Source organism: Chiloscyllium plagiosum, unplaced genomic scaffold (genome assembly GCF_037043375.1).
Source record: "Chiloscyllium plagiosum isolate Xiang-an unplaced genomic scaffold, Cpla_swu_hap1 HiC_scaffold_12, whole genome shotgun sequence".
NCBI classification, from domain to species: domain Eukaryota; kingdom Metazoa; phylum Chordata; class Chondrichthyes; order Orectolobiformes; family Hemiscylliidae; genus Chiloscyllium; species Chiloscyllium plagiosum.
In genome coordinates, this window is record NW_028270150.1 from 28,307,491 (window position 1) to 28,323,530 (window position 16,040).

A 16,040-nucleotide genomic window follows, 5' to 3' on the forward strand; every position below is an offset into this window, starting at 1 on the left:
AAGGAATACTTAGAAGTGTAGAATGCTGAGGAGACAACAAGGGAATTATGACTTTCAAAACTCTTCACCACTGAGATTTGATCATATTTGAGGCTGTGGAAGTCACATGACACCAGGTTATAGTCCAACAGGTTTAGTTGAAATCGCAAGCTTTCGGAGTGCTGCTCTTTCGTCAGATGAAGGAGCCTTTGTCATAGAGTCATGGAGTCATAGAGATGTACAACATGGAAACAAACCCTTCGGTCCAACCCGTCCATGCTGACCATATATCCCAACCCAATCTAGTCCCACCTGCCAGCACCTGGCCCATATCCCTCCAAACCCTTCCTATCCGACAAAAGAGCAGCGCTCCGAAAGCCTGTGATTTCAAATAAAACTGTGGGACTATTATCTGATATTGTGTGACATCTGACTTTGTCCACCCCAGTCCAACACCAGCACCTCCACATCAAAGCTATTGAAGACCAATGAGTAAACATTTATTGTTTTGGTATTGAAAAGTCATGCTAAACCATTATCAAATCATGCTTAAATGAGGGGAGGCAATATCCTTGTGGTATTATCGCTTGCTTTATTAATCCAGAGACTAGATAATGTCTTTGGCTCCTTGGTTCAACTCCTGCCACAGCAGATAGTAGAATTAAAATTCAATAAATATAACCAGAAATTAAGAGTCTAATGAGTTTACTTTACTAATATTCTTGAAACTGCCATGCTTACCTGGTCTGGCCTACATGTGACTCCAGACCCACAGCAATGTGGATGACTCTCAACTGCCCTCTGGACAATTAGGGATGGACATTGAATGCTGGCTTAGCCGGCAATACCTTCATCCCATGAATGAATAAAAAAAAGTATAATGCACTGTTCTGGTTTCCTTAATACATGAAAAAATATGGAGGAACTGAGGGAATCATGGAAATATTTACAAGAATAATACCAGAAATGTGTGGAGTTGGAAATGATTGACAGGCTGTCTTCTGTTGTTTTGAAAATAGAATACTAGTGGTGATCTCATTGAGGTTTTTAAAATTATGAAATGTTTTGTGAATTGGATGCAAGCAGAATACTACTGCTTATGCAGAAGAGGTTGTCAATACATTCGAGGAGAAAGTGAGGTCTGCAGATGCTGGAGATCAGAGATGGAAATGTGTTGCTGGAAAAGCGCAGCAGGTCAGGCAGCATCCAGGGAACAGGAGAATCGACGTTTCGGGCATTAGCCCTTCTTCAGGATTCCTGAAGAAGGGCTAATGCCCGAAACGTCAATTCTCCTGTTCCCTGGATGCTGCCTGACCTGCTGCGCTTTTCCAGCAACACATTTCCATCTCTGTCAATACATTCGAGCAGGAATTCAGAAGAAATTATCTTCACCCAAAGAGTGTTGTTAGGGACTGGTAGCGTTTTTGTTTAAAATAGAGGATCCTAGGTCTGTCAAGAGAATAAAGCCACAAGATTCCACAGCTTTGGACAAACAAAGTCATCGCCATAATAATGTTAGAAAAGTAAAACTATCTACAATATATGTACAACTCATACTCTAACATTCAGAGTTAGTGTTAGGTAAATGTGGATCACAGACAAATGGTGGTCGAGCGTCACAAATGATCAACTGAAGATGTGCTCAAAACAAATCCCACAGATATTTCGACAATCCACCCAATGAAACTATGGGTCACCAATTTTATTTAAATAGTCTCACCTTTCTAAGGGATATCTCACCTTTACAAGGGATTTAAAGTCTTCATTTCTGAAAATTCCAAACTCAAAAGCCATTTCTTCATATAGATTGCTTCAATGATTGCTCCCAATCTGATTTTTCAAACTTTTCTCAGGAGTGTGATTCCACTGGATTCCTGAGATTGCAATCCAGTGTGTACTATTGGACATGTTCCCAACTCTTTTGCTGACAACTAAGCTGAGCCATGGATTTCTCCAGCTCCAAACGTTCACAGCTGCACTGAGCAAATATTGCTTGTGGACTTCTTTCACCCACACTCTCCGTTGCACTGAACAATTGATGATTCTCAGGGTTTTTTTTAAGCTTGGCTGGATGAATACCAGTGCTTTTCCTGAGACTAAACCCCAATTTCTAGCCACATCTACTGACTTCCAGGCTACCTGATCCCGAATTGCTCAGACCCTGATACAGCAGCAGATTTATAGAATAAAGCCTCTTCTCCCTGCTAACAATCCCCTACCTGCCGAACCTTTCACCTGGCTGAACTTTTGTGATTATGTTGGTCCCGTGGTCTGATTTTTGTGCCAATCCAGATCCTGTGCTTGCACTTTGTTCATTCCTCAACCCTGCAGATGCTGCCCTGGTGAGGAAGTTGGCCAAACCCTGCAGATGGTTTAAACAATGATATAGAACATATGCAACCTGAGATGCACTGCTCTGCGCATGTGCCGAAACTCTGGGGGATCGTAGTCTTCACCCTTTCCCAGAGGAATCCGCATCTGAAAATCAGGTAGTTTAATTTTGTAACAGTGGTAGGAATGTGAAAATTGCATCCTCAGGATATGATTGAAGCAAATAGTATAGGTAGATTTCAGGGGAAGCTGGGCAAGCATTTGAGGGAGAAAGAAACAGATGGTCATGATGGTCGATTTAGATGAGAATATATAAGAACTGGCTTGAGTGGACAAGCTGGACCAATTGGCCTGCAAAAAGCAAACAAGGTGGATCATGGACCTTTTCTGCCAAACAATGTAAAATAAAATTCTTTTCATGGGATTCTCTGGCTTGGCCAGCATTTATTGCCCATTTGTTTAGCCCAGAGTCAACTACATTGCTATGGCACTGGAGTCACATGTAGGCCAGATCAGGTATGAAAGGCAGATTTCCTTCTCCTTATGGTATTAATAAACTGGATGTGTTTTTACAGCAATGATTACATGGCCACCATTAGAACCAAATTTTCATTCCAGATTTTCACTGAGTTCAAATTGACCGTCTGTGCGTTCCTTCCGCTTGTGCACAACATGTTTTGCACTGATGGCATTATTCCTGAGAAGAACTTTGAACAGTTGAATCATACACAAATCACTTGTCACATCTCAGTCATTTAATGTTACTATAACTCCTACGTTATGTGTAGTCTACATGAGATTCATATCTTTTGAATTATTGAACCATTTGTAATTTGTTTAGAGCAGAAATGGTTTTGAATTTTAGGGGAAGACCACACATTATTGTACTTTGAAAGTATGCCCATGCTGCCTTTCAGATTTTGACACTCATGAACAGTTTCCGTTGCACATTTTAGGCACCTATTTTGAAAGCTTGAGTTACATAAACAGAGATAAGTTGTCACTAGCATGCTTCTGCAGTACCTTGTTGTATGGCAGCCTACTTGCAAAGGATAATAGTGACATCTAGTGACTAGAATTTTTTTAAATGAAGTTATTTTGTGACTGGAATCTTGTCAGCTGTATATTTGTCCTCCAGTTATTCCTCCACACTTTTCATTCAACTTTATCTTTTTTCCACTGCCTCTTTAACATTCAACAGTTTCTCTTCCTTTAATATTTCATTAGTAATTCTGTGAAATACTGTGGGTAATTATACTATGTTAAAGCATTATCGTTTTTGAGAAGATTGGATTTACATTGCTCAAGTTTCCTGGCATTCAGTTGCAGCAGTAGTTATTTGATTTTAAAGTATAAAAGTATAAAAATAAGAAGCGCCTTTAACTCTTGCCTTGACTTTATCCATACAGGAAGCCTGCCGACTTACAAAATCTGGCGCCTGGCACAAACCCTCCATTTCTGACCTTCAATGGGGAAGTCAAAACAGATGTGAACAAGATAGAAGAATTTCTAGAAGACAAATTGGTACCACCAAGGTATGTTTTTGTATGACTGTGCAGATAATCAATAAAAGTGGCAGAATATTCAATGACATTTAACTAGATAATCAAGAAAGGTCCCTCAGCCCAATTTGGTGGAACTTATTTATAATACATTAAGGCCTGAATCTTCGGATATGGTTTGGAATCCTTATTTCTGACCCAGATTGGATTACATTTTGCCCACTTACCTTTGGTGCAATTTTTCAGTCAGATACCTGGGCAAGGGACCTTCACAGCCAAAGCACTGTAGATGGTTGGGGGTCTACAACCATTGTCACAGGTTCAGGATACAGGTAAGGGTGTTTCGGACTCAGATGAAGAAACGTTTCTTCAAAGGATAGTGCACCTCTGGAAGTGAGATAACGAGAATCCAGAGAAAGTTTATTCCTGTCAGGGTGAAAGGGAAGGCTGATAGGTGTAGGGAATGTTGGATGACTAAAGAAATTGAGGGTTTGGTTAAGGAAAAGAAGGAAGCATATGTAAGGTATAGACAGGATAGATCGAGTGAATCCTTAGACGAGTATAAAGGAAGTAGGAGTATACTTAAGAGGGAAATCAGGAGGGCAAAACGGGGACATGAGATAGCTTTGGCAAATAGAATTAAGGAGAATCCAAAGGGCTTTTACAAATACATGAAGGACAAAAGGGTAACTAGGGAGAAAATAGGGCCCTTCAAAGATCAGGAGAAAGTGAGGATTGCAGATGCTGGAGATCAGAATATTCTCCTGCTCCTTGGGGAAAAAAAATTCTCCTGCTCCTTGGAAAAAAAAATTCTCCTGCTCCTTGGAATTCCTGAAGAAGGGCTCATGCCCAAAACGTCGATTCTCCTGCGCCTTGGATGCTGCCTGACCTGCTGCGCTTTTCCAGCAACACATTTTCAGCCCTTCAAATATCAGCAAGGCAGCCTTTGTGTGGAGCCGCAGAAGATGGGGGAAATACTAAATGAATATTTTGCATCAGTATTTACTGTGGAAAAGGATATGGAAGATATAGACTGTAGGGAAATAGATGGTGACATCTTGCAAAATGTCCATGTTACAGAGGTGGAAGTGCTGGATGTCTTGAAACGGGTAAAGGTGGATAAATCCCCAGGATCTGATCAGGTGTACCTGAGAACTCTGTGGGAAGCTAGAGAAGTGATTGCTGGGCCTTGTGCTGAGATATTTGTATCATCGATAATCACAGGTAAGGTGCTAGAAGACTGGAGGTTGGTAAACGTGGTGCCACTGTTTAAGAAGGGTAGTAAGGACAAGCCAGGGAACTATAGACCAGTGAGCCTGTCGTCAGTGGTGGGCAAGTTGTTGGAGGGAATCCTGAGGGACAGGATGTACATGCATTTGGAAAGGCAAGGACTGATTCGGGATAGTCAACATGGCTTTGTGCGTGGGAAATCATGTCTCACAAACTTGATTGAGGTTTTTGAGCAAGTAACAAAGAGGATTGATGAGGGCAGAGCGGTAGATGTGATCTATATGGACTTCAGTAAGGCGTTCAACAAGGTTCCCCATGGGAGACTGATTAGCAAGGTTAGATCTCACGGAGTACAGGGAGAACTAGCCATTTGGATACAGAACTGACTCAAAGGTAGAAGACAGAGGGTGGTGGTGGAGGGTTATTTTTCAGACTGTAGGCCTGTGACCAGTGGAGTGCCACAAGGATCGGTGCTGGGTCCTCTACTTTTTGTCATTTACATAAATGATTTGGATGCGAGCATAAGAGGTACAGTTAGTAAGTTTGCAGATGACACCAAAATTGGAGGTGTAGTGGACAGCGAAGAGGGTTACCTCCGATTGCAACAGGATCTGGACCAGATGGGCCAATGGGCTGAGAAGTGGCAGATGGAGTTTAATTCAGAAAAGTGCGAGATGCTGCATTTTGGGAAAGCAAATCTTAGCAGGACTTATACACTTAATGGTAACGTCCGAGGGAGTGTTGCTGAACAAAGAGACCTTGGAGTGCAGGTTCATAGCTCCTTGAAAGTGGAGTTGCAGGTAGATAGGATAGTGAAGAAGGCGTTTGGTATGCTTTCCTTTATTGGTCAGAGTATTGAATACAGGAGTTGGGAGGTCATGTTGCGGCTGTACAGGAGATTGGTTAGGCCACTGTTGGAATATTACGTGCAGTTCTGGTCTCCTTCCTATCGGAAAGATGTTGTGAAACTTGAAAGGGTTCAGAAAGATTTACAAGGATGTTGCCAGGGTTGAGCTACAGGAAGAGGCTGAACAGGCTCGGGCTGTTTTCCCTGGAGCATCAGAGGCTGAGGGGTGACCTTATAGAGTTTTACAAAGTTATGAGGGGCATGGATAGGGTAAATAGGCAAAGTCTTTTCCCTGGGGTTGGGGAGTCCAGAACTAGAGGACATAGGTTTAGGGTGAGAGGGGAAAGATATAAAAGAGACCTAAGAGGCAACTTTTTCACACAGAGGGTGGTACGGGTATGGAATGAACTGCCAGAGGAAGTGGTGGAGGCTAGTACAATTGCAACATTTAAAAGGCATCTGGATGGGTATATGAATAGGAAGGCTTTGGAGGGATATGGGCCGGGTGTTGGCAGGTGGGATAGATTAGGTTGGGATATTTGGTCGGCATGGACGGGTTGGACCGAAGGGTCTGTTTCCGTGCTGTACATCTCTATGACTCTATGACTTTATTTGTTATCACAGAAAGCTGTGGAGGCCAAGTCATTGAACATATGCAAGAAATATTTAGATAAGCTTTAACTTTCAGGCAGAGGGCAGGGAATGATGGGCAGTTTTTGTTATCCAGGATTTAGAGCAGGTTTTAATTTCTGTAACTTTCCCGAGGTAATTGTTCCAGTAAATGAGGTAGAACTCTCCACCTTCTCGGGCTGTAATCCGGAACTGGAGAATTTTTCAAAGTATTCCAGTCAAAGGGTAATTGTCCATCGGACATTTCAACATCCCGTGCAATTCTCATGGAGTCAGCTGCAATGCAACTTGTATGGAGGTTATTGCGGAAGTAATGTAGTTAGCTTAGTGTTGCGATGTATGCTTGGGATCATATTACAGGGCTCCAGTAACAGATAATGGTAGTGCGTTGTGATAGGTTAGTTCAATCACTGGGAGCTAATGCTGAAGATGATGGTGTTGTAATATGACAGGTTAGGCATGATGGAGGGAACCAGTGTGGCAGATGATTAGATTCCCCACAGTGTGGAAACAGGCCCTTTGGCCCAACCAACCTTCCAAAGAGTAACCCACCCAGACCCATTTCCCCTCTGACTAATGCACCTAACACTATGGGCAATTTAGCAAGGCCAATTCACCTGACTTGCACATCTTTGGACTGTGGGAGGAAACCAGAGCACCCGGAGGAAACCAGCGCAGACACGGGGAGAATGTGCAAACTCCACACAGGCTGGAATCGAACCTGGGACCCTGGTGCTATGAGGCAGCAATGCTAACCACTGAGCCACCATGCTGCCCATCTGTGCCATGATTAGTTTAGAAAGACAAAGCAAGCCAGCATGATTGGCTATGCTAATATTATCTGAAAAGCGCGAGACCAACAAATTGTATAAACTGGAGGAGAATAAAGAGTTTGTGGGCAGTCAGGGAAGACATTTTTATGGCTGCCACAACTTTGATTTTGCAAGATTAAAGTTTAATTTTGTGAAGGATTTTCTGTGTCTCCTGGTAATTTTCTATAGAACATTAGAACATAGAACATAGAAAAATACAGCGCAGTACAGGCCCTTTGGCCCTCGATGTTGTGTTGATCCAAGCCCACCTAACCTACACTAGCCCACTATCCTGAATATGCCTATCCAATGCCCGTTTAAATGCCCATAAAGAGGGAGAGTCCACCACTGCTACTGGCAGGGCATTCCATGAACTCACGACTCGCTGAGTAAAGAACCTACCCCTAACATCTGTCCTATACCTACCACCCGTTAATTTAAAGCTATGCCCCCTCGTAATAGCTGACTCCATACGTGGAAAAAGGTTCTCATGGTCAACCCTATCTAAATCCCTAATCATTTTGTACACCTCTATCAAGTCACGCCTAAGCCTTCTTTTCTCCAATGAAAACAGCCCCAAGTACCTCAGCCTTTCCTCATACGATCTTCCTACCATACCAGCAACATCCTGGTAAACCTCCTCTGCACCCGTTCCAGTGCCTCCACATCCTTCCTATAGTATGGCGACCAAAACTGCACACAATACTCCAGATGCGGCCGCACCAGAGTCTTATACAACTGCAACATGACCTCAGGGCTCCGGAACTCAATTCCTCTACCAATAAAAGCCAGTACGCCATATGCCTTCATTACCGCATTATTTACCTGGGTGGCAACTTTCAGAGATCTGTGTACATGGACACCAAGATCCCTCTGCTCATCCACACTACCAAGTATCCGACCATTAGCCCAGTACCCCATCTTTTTGTTACTCTTACCAAAGTGAATCACCTCACACTTACCTACATTGAACTCCATTTGCCACCTTTCTGCCCAGCTCTGCAACTTATCTATATCCCGCTGTAAATGACACATCCTTCCTCACTGTCAACAACTCCACCGACTTTCGTATCATCTGCAAACTTGCTCACCCAACCTTCTAGCCCCTCCTCCAGGTCATTTATAAAAATGATAAACAGCAATGGTCCCAAAACAGATCCTTGTGGAACACCGCTAGTAACGGCACTCCAAGATGAACCTTTGCCATCAACTACTACCCTCTGTCTTCTTCCAGCCAGCCAATTCCTAATCCAAACCTCCAACACACCCTCAATGCCATACCTCCGTATTTTTTGCAGCAGCCTACCATGGTGAACCTTATCAAATGCCTTACTAAAATCCATATACACCTCATCTACCGCTTTACCCTCGTCTACCTCCTTAGTCACCTTCTCAAAGAATTCAATAAGGTTTGTGAGGCACGACCTGCCCTTCACAAAACCATGCTGACTATCCTTGATCACATTATTCCTATCCAGATGTTCATAAATCCTATCCCTTACAATTCTCTCTAAAGACTTTGCCCACAACAGAAGTGAGACTCACGACCTATAGTTACTAGGGTTATCCCTACTCCCCTTCTTGAACAAGGGAACCACATTTGCTATCCTCCAGTCTTCTGGCACTATTCCTGTAGACAACGAGGACATAAAAATCAAGGCCAATGGCTCTGCAATCTCCTCCCTTGCTTCCCAGAGAATCCTAGGATAAATGCTATCAGGCCCAGGGGACTTATCTATTTTCACCCTTTCCAGAATTTCCAACACCTCTTCCCTACATACCTCAAAGCCGTCCATTCTAATTAATTGTGACTCAGTATTCACATCGGCAACAATGTCCTGTTCCTGAGTGAATACTGACGAAAAGTATTCATTCAGTGTCTCCCCAATCTCTTCAGCCTCCACACGCAACCTCCCACTAGTATCCTTGACTGGACCTATTCCTACCCTAGTCATTCTTTTATTCCTGACATACCTATAGAAAGCCTTAGGGTTTTCCCTAATCCTACCAACTAAGGACTTTTCATGTCCCCTCCTTGCTGCTCTTAGCTCTCTCTTCAGATACTTCCTGGCTACCTTATAACTAATTGAGTGATTCTTCCACAACACTTGTGTCCAATCCTTATATGTAACTCCAATCTACATTTTAGCGATAGCTATCTACCCATTGGAAGACCTGAGCCTAATTGTTTGAAGCATAACAAAAGTCATTTTTATATAAAGTCCTCAAGGGGCAAAATTTTGCTCAACTACGAGTATCCAGCCTGGTTTCTGCTTGCTTCAGCTCACTATGATATACCCCTCAGTTGCTGGAAGTACATGCCACTAATGATACTGAGAAACAATGAGGGCTAATGATCTGTCTCCTCGACCAGTTAATGTGAAGGATTGGGAAAAGAACAATGAAAAAAGATGAATTGGAATCAAACGATATATAGAAAGAAAAATAAAGTCAGGGAAAGAAAGATTGGGTAGACAAGATCAGGTATTTAGTAACGTATAATTTGGAGTTTGTTCCATTCAAATGAGGAGGATGTTGTTGGTAAGGCCAGCACTTATTTCCCTTCCCTAATTGCCCTTGAGCTGAATGGTTCACTCAGCTATTTCAGACAGCGATTATGAATCAACCACATTGCTATGAATCTGGAGCCGCATATAAGGATAGCAGTTTCCTTTCCTAAGGGGGCATTAGTGAACCAGATGGGTTTTCCCAATACGGCCATCATTAGACTTAGGCCTTTTTAAAATTATCAGACCATTCCAGAACATTACCTGGACTGACTGCTAGATTAATAGTGAAGCGATAATACCAGTAGGCCATTGCCTCCCCTTCGAAGTTGTAGAGGAGTTCATTACTTCGACGAATAAAAGGAAGAGAAATCACCACCAGAAATCTGAAATCACCTTACAGCCAATGTACTTCTAAAGTAAGTTCACTCTTGTATCATACCTTACATGGTAACAGAAGAATAAATCCCACAAATAGCCGTGTAAGGAACTGATAAAACTCAATGGTTTAAGTTGTACCTTTTCTGGGTCAAGCAGGTTCACTGACATTGCATTAGCAATTATCACTTTGTTGAAAGTATGAGCTTTAATTCTCCACAGCACATTTAATTATTGAGTAAATCCAATAAGCTCTTAAAATTAGTGGAGAGGTTAAGGACAAGATGTCACTTACAGAAAGCAAATGGTAGAGAGTGGAATAATCCATGGTGTATCTCTTAATCCCCTGAAATTGCTGGTCACTTCATGCATTAATAGCAGTGTATGTCATCAGCCCAGCATTAATTTTCTAGAAAGATTTAGTCCCATGAAATCCAAGCAGTTTCTTACTGTGGTATTGATGTGGGTATGCTGTCAAATTCCCATGTTCAGTCACACTCACATTAGAGATATTCAGTTTGACTTCTGAGTCCCAATATAAAGACACAGTGACCAGCATTCTGGCCCCTCATCGTTGTCCAGTGACTCCTTTGCTGGAAGTTCATTGAGTGAATGGTTATGCATTTGGATGAAGTTCTTAACTGGTAAGTAAAAATGTTACCAAAACGTTTGTGTTTCGAAGGAAATGTAAGGACAACAATGTGTTTTTCCAGGTATCCAAAGCTTTCTGCCAGACATCCAGAATCGAATTCAGCAGGAAATGATGTATTTGCGAAGTTTTCAGCATATATTAAAAATGCTCGGAAAGATGCAAATGAAAGTAAGTAAGTAAGACAATTGCAGCCACCGAGAAGAGATATTGGAGACATACTGCTTGTCCATCAATACTTGTAAATAGGAAAATCAGCATGTGATGTTTGTAAAAGACATTTAGATAAGTATATGTTTGGAGGGATATAGGCCAAATGCAGGCAGGTGGAACTAGTTTAGTTTGGGATTATGGTCAGCATGGACTGGTTGGACCGAAGGGTCTGTTTCCGTGCTGTATGACTCTATGATTCTGTAAAACCCCTCTCCCATTACTTATTTTTCTTTTCATTTGACTACAGCTGCTCACTTGCATCCATTATTTCTTAATTTGATAAAGAAAACCAGAGAAGTAGATTTGAGGTATGTTTTCTGTTTTGAAGGTGCTGGTGCATAAAGCACATTTTTAGTTCAGGTATCCACACCCTACTCATCAGTACCATAGGAACTGGAGTGGGCCATTCAACCTCAGCAGTCAGCTTTGTCATTCTAACATGGCTAATCTGCACCTGAATTCCATTTACCTGTCATAACTCCACATCCTGTGACAGGTTCCCCAACAAACATTCATTAATCTCTCTCTCTCTTCAAAGTCCCAATTATCTCAGGATCAATACCGTTTTGGGGGAGATCTGGACATTCTTGTAGTTAGTCATGACTTATGTTAGATGTAAAGGAAAATACATGTGCTCTTACGTTGTATGTTACGCAATGACTTTTAATTCCGACCTCAGTGGAGCAGAGCCTCTGCAAGTACTTTCTATCTATTGGATCCAAGCAATCCTCATGTTCTCCTGGAAACATTAGAGAAAGGATGTAAACAGTAGTAATAAACAAAGGGAGGCGAAAGGATTTTTAATTTTGCAGTCTCCCCTACTTATGTTGAAGGTCGCATTGATCCTATAGTCTAGCACCTGGCAATATACCTTCTGTCTAAAGGTGCACAGACCTTCTGTCTAAAGGTGCAATGCCACTGGATGAGCAACAACATTGATGAATTAAATTGCTTCCATCCCTTTTACACACAGTAAAAGGCATCAGTGCCCATTGTTATTGAGCGTCCTTCTAGTAAATGATATTCCTACCCTTGCTCTTTACTTCTTTGGAAAAACATTGACTTCTGCATGGAATTTGTTTGTTCTTGTTTGATTCCAATCTCATGGTTTTAGAGTATCTGGGGTTTGTGGACAGTACCACCAAGTGGATAAAAACATCTGACAGCACTATGTCATATTTCAGTATGATTTGGACTATAACCTGGTATTGTGTCATATTTCAGTATGTTTAGAAGTACATTACCGATCACTGAGTATGATGAAGTTTACTGTTCTGTCCAGCTCTGAGTAGTATCTTCCATTGCCCTTTGATAATATGAAACGATAAGATGTTGGGCCAGTGGGCTTGAAGTGGTATTTATTGGCTGGTGTCAGAGGACTATTGTGGTGCAGAATTAGCATTATTGGCACACGTACTGAAATGAATACAGTGAAAAGTTTACAAGTTGCCACTCATGTCACCATCTTAGATACAAAGACACCTAGGTACAGATTCTTAAGTACAAAAATATAGGGGAGGAGATGGCAGAAAATAAGCAAATAGAATTGAAGGAAAGAAAAGATGATCGAGAATGAAGGTGGTCAAGATTATTTAGGAGAAAAATATAGAAGAAAGGAACAGAAAATCTGAAACAAGGAAGAAAGCAATTCCTTTATATTTATTTCCTAGAGATGGGGAACTCAACAGTGAGCAAGGTTCTCACTGAGTACAATGAATTTCTTTTTCTTCTTTTCTGATGCTTAACAATTACTTTTCTCTTGTTTATTTAGGTTTGGAAAAGGCTTTACTGAAATCGCTGAAAAAACTAGATGATTATTTAAACACACCTTTACCTGAAGAAATTGATGCCAATAGCACAGAGGAAGATATTTGTTCTAATAGAAAATACCTAGATGGAGATTATTTGACCTTGGCAGATTGCAATCTCCTGCCAAAGCTTCACATTATCAAGGTTTGTTTTGATTCTGAGAAATACTCGATGACTGTTGAGTGGATATATTATGATTACAACAGTCCCCAGTGAGACAGCACCATTTGTTATTTTAGAAATAAATTGAGGTTGAAATTTTTAGATAGTACAACACAGAACAAGATTATTCAACACACTTAGTCCATGTCAGTTCTTTTGAAAAGAAATCTGGTTAATCCTACTCTTCTGCGATTTCATGTAAGGTCTCCAAAACAAGAGGGGAACAATATAAAATTATACCATGGCATTCCATTCTTCCTGTTTTTCCATTTCTGTTCAGATGATGCCTCCTATAAAAGTGTTTCTGAAATGTCTTCCCTTCTTTCCCAACATAGGATTCCTCCCCTTCCTTCATGTCTGATCCATTTCAAATGCTTCTGCTCTGACCCCTTGCCATCCCTGACAGAACCACAATAGGGTTCCCTTTGCCCTCGTTTTCCATCCCACCCAGCCTCTGTGCTCAAAGGATCATCCTTCACTATTTCCGACACCTCCAGCAGAATGTCACTACCAAACACATCTTACAATCCCAACAGTGCAGAAAGAGGCCATTCAGCCCATCGAATTTGCACCAACCCTCTGAAGAGCATCACAACCAGACCCCCCCCCCCCGTCCCATACCTGTAACATTGCAGCTACCATGGCCAATCCACCTAGCTGGCACATCCCTTGACACCATGGGGCAATTTAACCTGGCCAATCCACCTAACCTGCATATCTTTGGACTGTGGGAGGAAATTGGAGCATCTGTCAGAAACCCACACAGACATGGGGAGAATATGCAAACTCCACACAGGTAGTCACCCAAGGCTAGAATCGAACCCAGGTCCCTGGCACCGTGAGATAGCAGTGTTAATCACTGAGCCACTGTGCCACGTCTCCTAACAACATTCAGCAGTGACTGTTCTATCTGTGACATCCCGGTCTATTCCTCTATCATTTTGAAATCATGTTGCCTTTCCTTGGCACTTTCCCAAGCAACTGTGAGAGATGAAAGACTTGTTTTTTTCACCTCCTCTGTCCTCATCACCTAAGTTGTGCCTTCCAGGTGAAACAATGATTAATTTGTACTTTTTTCAAAATGATCTACTGTATTTGCTGCTCACAATGCAGTCTCCCTCAAGCTGGAGACACCAGACACAGAATTAGTGAACTGCATGGTGCAACAGCTCCACTCAGTACATGAGCATTACCTGAAGTTTCTCGTTCTTTGTCATTTAATTCACTATCTTGTTCTCATGCTCAGATCTGTGTCCTAGGCTGTTGTCATGTTCCAGTAAAGTTTAGTACAAGGTGGAGGAACAGTACCTCAAACTCCAGTTAGACACTTTTACATGTTCTTACATCCTTCTGGAGCAAAATTGAGAGCATTAACTTTAGAGCATGAACACAGTCCCTCATTTTGATCTTTTTTTTTGCCATTTGTTGGTTTTGGTATTTTTCACATTTTCACTTCCAATTCACTGCCATTCATATTCACTCTGGACAAATGTTTTATATCTTTGCTATAATAGTTAGTGCATCATTTGATTTTTATTCCATCACATCTTTTATCATTTTAAATTGTTTTTGACCTCTACATTATCGCAGATATTCCCTTCTGTGTTTCGTCCCTTCTCACCTCATCTCATCAGATCGCACTCATCACTTTTCTATCTTCCTTCAGTTCTGAAGAGCAGTCATATTCAATTCAAAATATCAGTTTTTATTCTACTCTCCCAAATGCTTTTGAGGCAGGGGGTCATTTGTGAATTTTAAGACTGCAATTGATAGATTTTGCTAGCTCAGAACACAAAATGTTAGCAGAACACCAATATTAGTTTGAGATGCCAATGCACTTAAAGCAGATTAGAATGGATTGGGAACCAACAAGTGTAGAAACAGATCATCTAAGATCTAATTGAATGGTGGTACAGATGTGAGGGACTGAATGGTCTGCTCCTAACCCTATTGAATACAGCATATAAAGCTGTCATCAATGCAGTCTTGATGAAGTTGCTAAATGTAGGAATTTATTGTGCTATGGGCCCCAAATATATTGAGGAATTGCTTTAAGATATACCTAGGCACATTTTAAACTACACTTTGTTAAGTCTACAGCGCTGCCCAGCAGTTTGGGATGTGACCTAGCTAAAAGGAATTCAATATCCCTCAGATCATTTATATTGTAACAGCCAATTTGTTTTTGTTACATTAAGCTGTATTGCCTGTATGTCAAGAATATAAATCAAGCAAATGTTTTGTCTCTTTTCCTTCGTTTAGATTGTAGCAATGAAATACCGAAACTTTGAAATCCCAAAGGAAATGACTGGAATTTGGAGATACTTGAACAATGCTTATGAAAGAGAGGAATTTGTAAACACGTGCCCTGCGAATCGTGAGATTCAGATTGCATATTTAGATGTTGCAAAGAGAATGAAATAAGTCCATTACTGTAACTCAGAATGTATATACGATGTTTTGCGTGTCAGAGTGCAATTTGTTACTAAATAATCAGTCAAAGTTATTCAGTTTCTAAAACGTTGAACAGTGCTACACATTTTTACCCTTTGCATTTGGAAGATAATTAAAGATGACCTATATGCAATAATTACGCTTAATACTAATGTTCAGTTGATCATTTTATTGAAAAAGGGAATAATTAAGAGAGATGTAATACTGGCAGAAATACAAGTAAGAATTTGGAATGTGTAGCATTACCCTAATCAAAAATGTATTAGTGAAAACTTAGCATCTTAGGAGCAGGACTAGGCTATCTAACTCCTAGATCAGTGGTGCTGGAAGAGCACAGCAATTCAGGCAGCATCCGAGGACAGGCACCTGTCCTCGGATGCTGCGTGAATTGCTGTGCTCTTCCAGCACCACTGATCCAGAAGAAGGTTTCCAGCATCTGCAGTCATTGTTTTTACCTATCTAACTCCTAGTTCCATTATGGAATGAAAATATAGCTGATCAATAACTAATTTCATACCTCTGCCTTTGGCCAACATC

At 41.3% G+C, this 16,040-nt stretch overlaps 1 protein-coding gene across 3 annotated transcripts in view; it reads left to right on the forward strand.

Annotated features, from left to right (window-relative positions):
* LOC122555360 (chloride intracellular channel protein 4) overlaps nt 1-15,799 on the forward strand; it is a 67,648-nt gene extending 51,849 nt beyond the window's left edge. Inside the window, exons 1-5 of one of the 3 annotated variants that reach the window (XM_087992571.1) lie at nt 2,350-2,468; nt 3,720-3,845; nt 10,930-11,036; nt 12,850-13,031; nt 15,312-15,799. In XM_087992571.1, the coding sequence (XP_087848697.1) occupies nt 2,374-2,468; nt 3,720-3,845; nt 10,930-11,036; nt 12,850-13,031; nt 15,312-15,473 (672 nt within the window). In that variant the 5' untranslated portion in view covers nt 2,350-2,373 and the 3' untranslated portion in view covers nt 15,474-15,799. Of the gene's footprint in view, nt 1-2,349; nt 2,469-3,719; nt 3,846-10,929; nt 11,037-12,849; nt 13,032-15,311 lie in introns of those variants that run through there. The other 2 variants (XM_043701288.2, XM_043701289.2) reach the window with 2 other exon arrangements.
* Nucleotides 15,800-16,040: the final 241 nt, after the last annotated feature.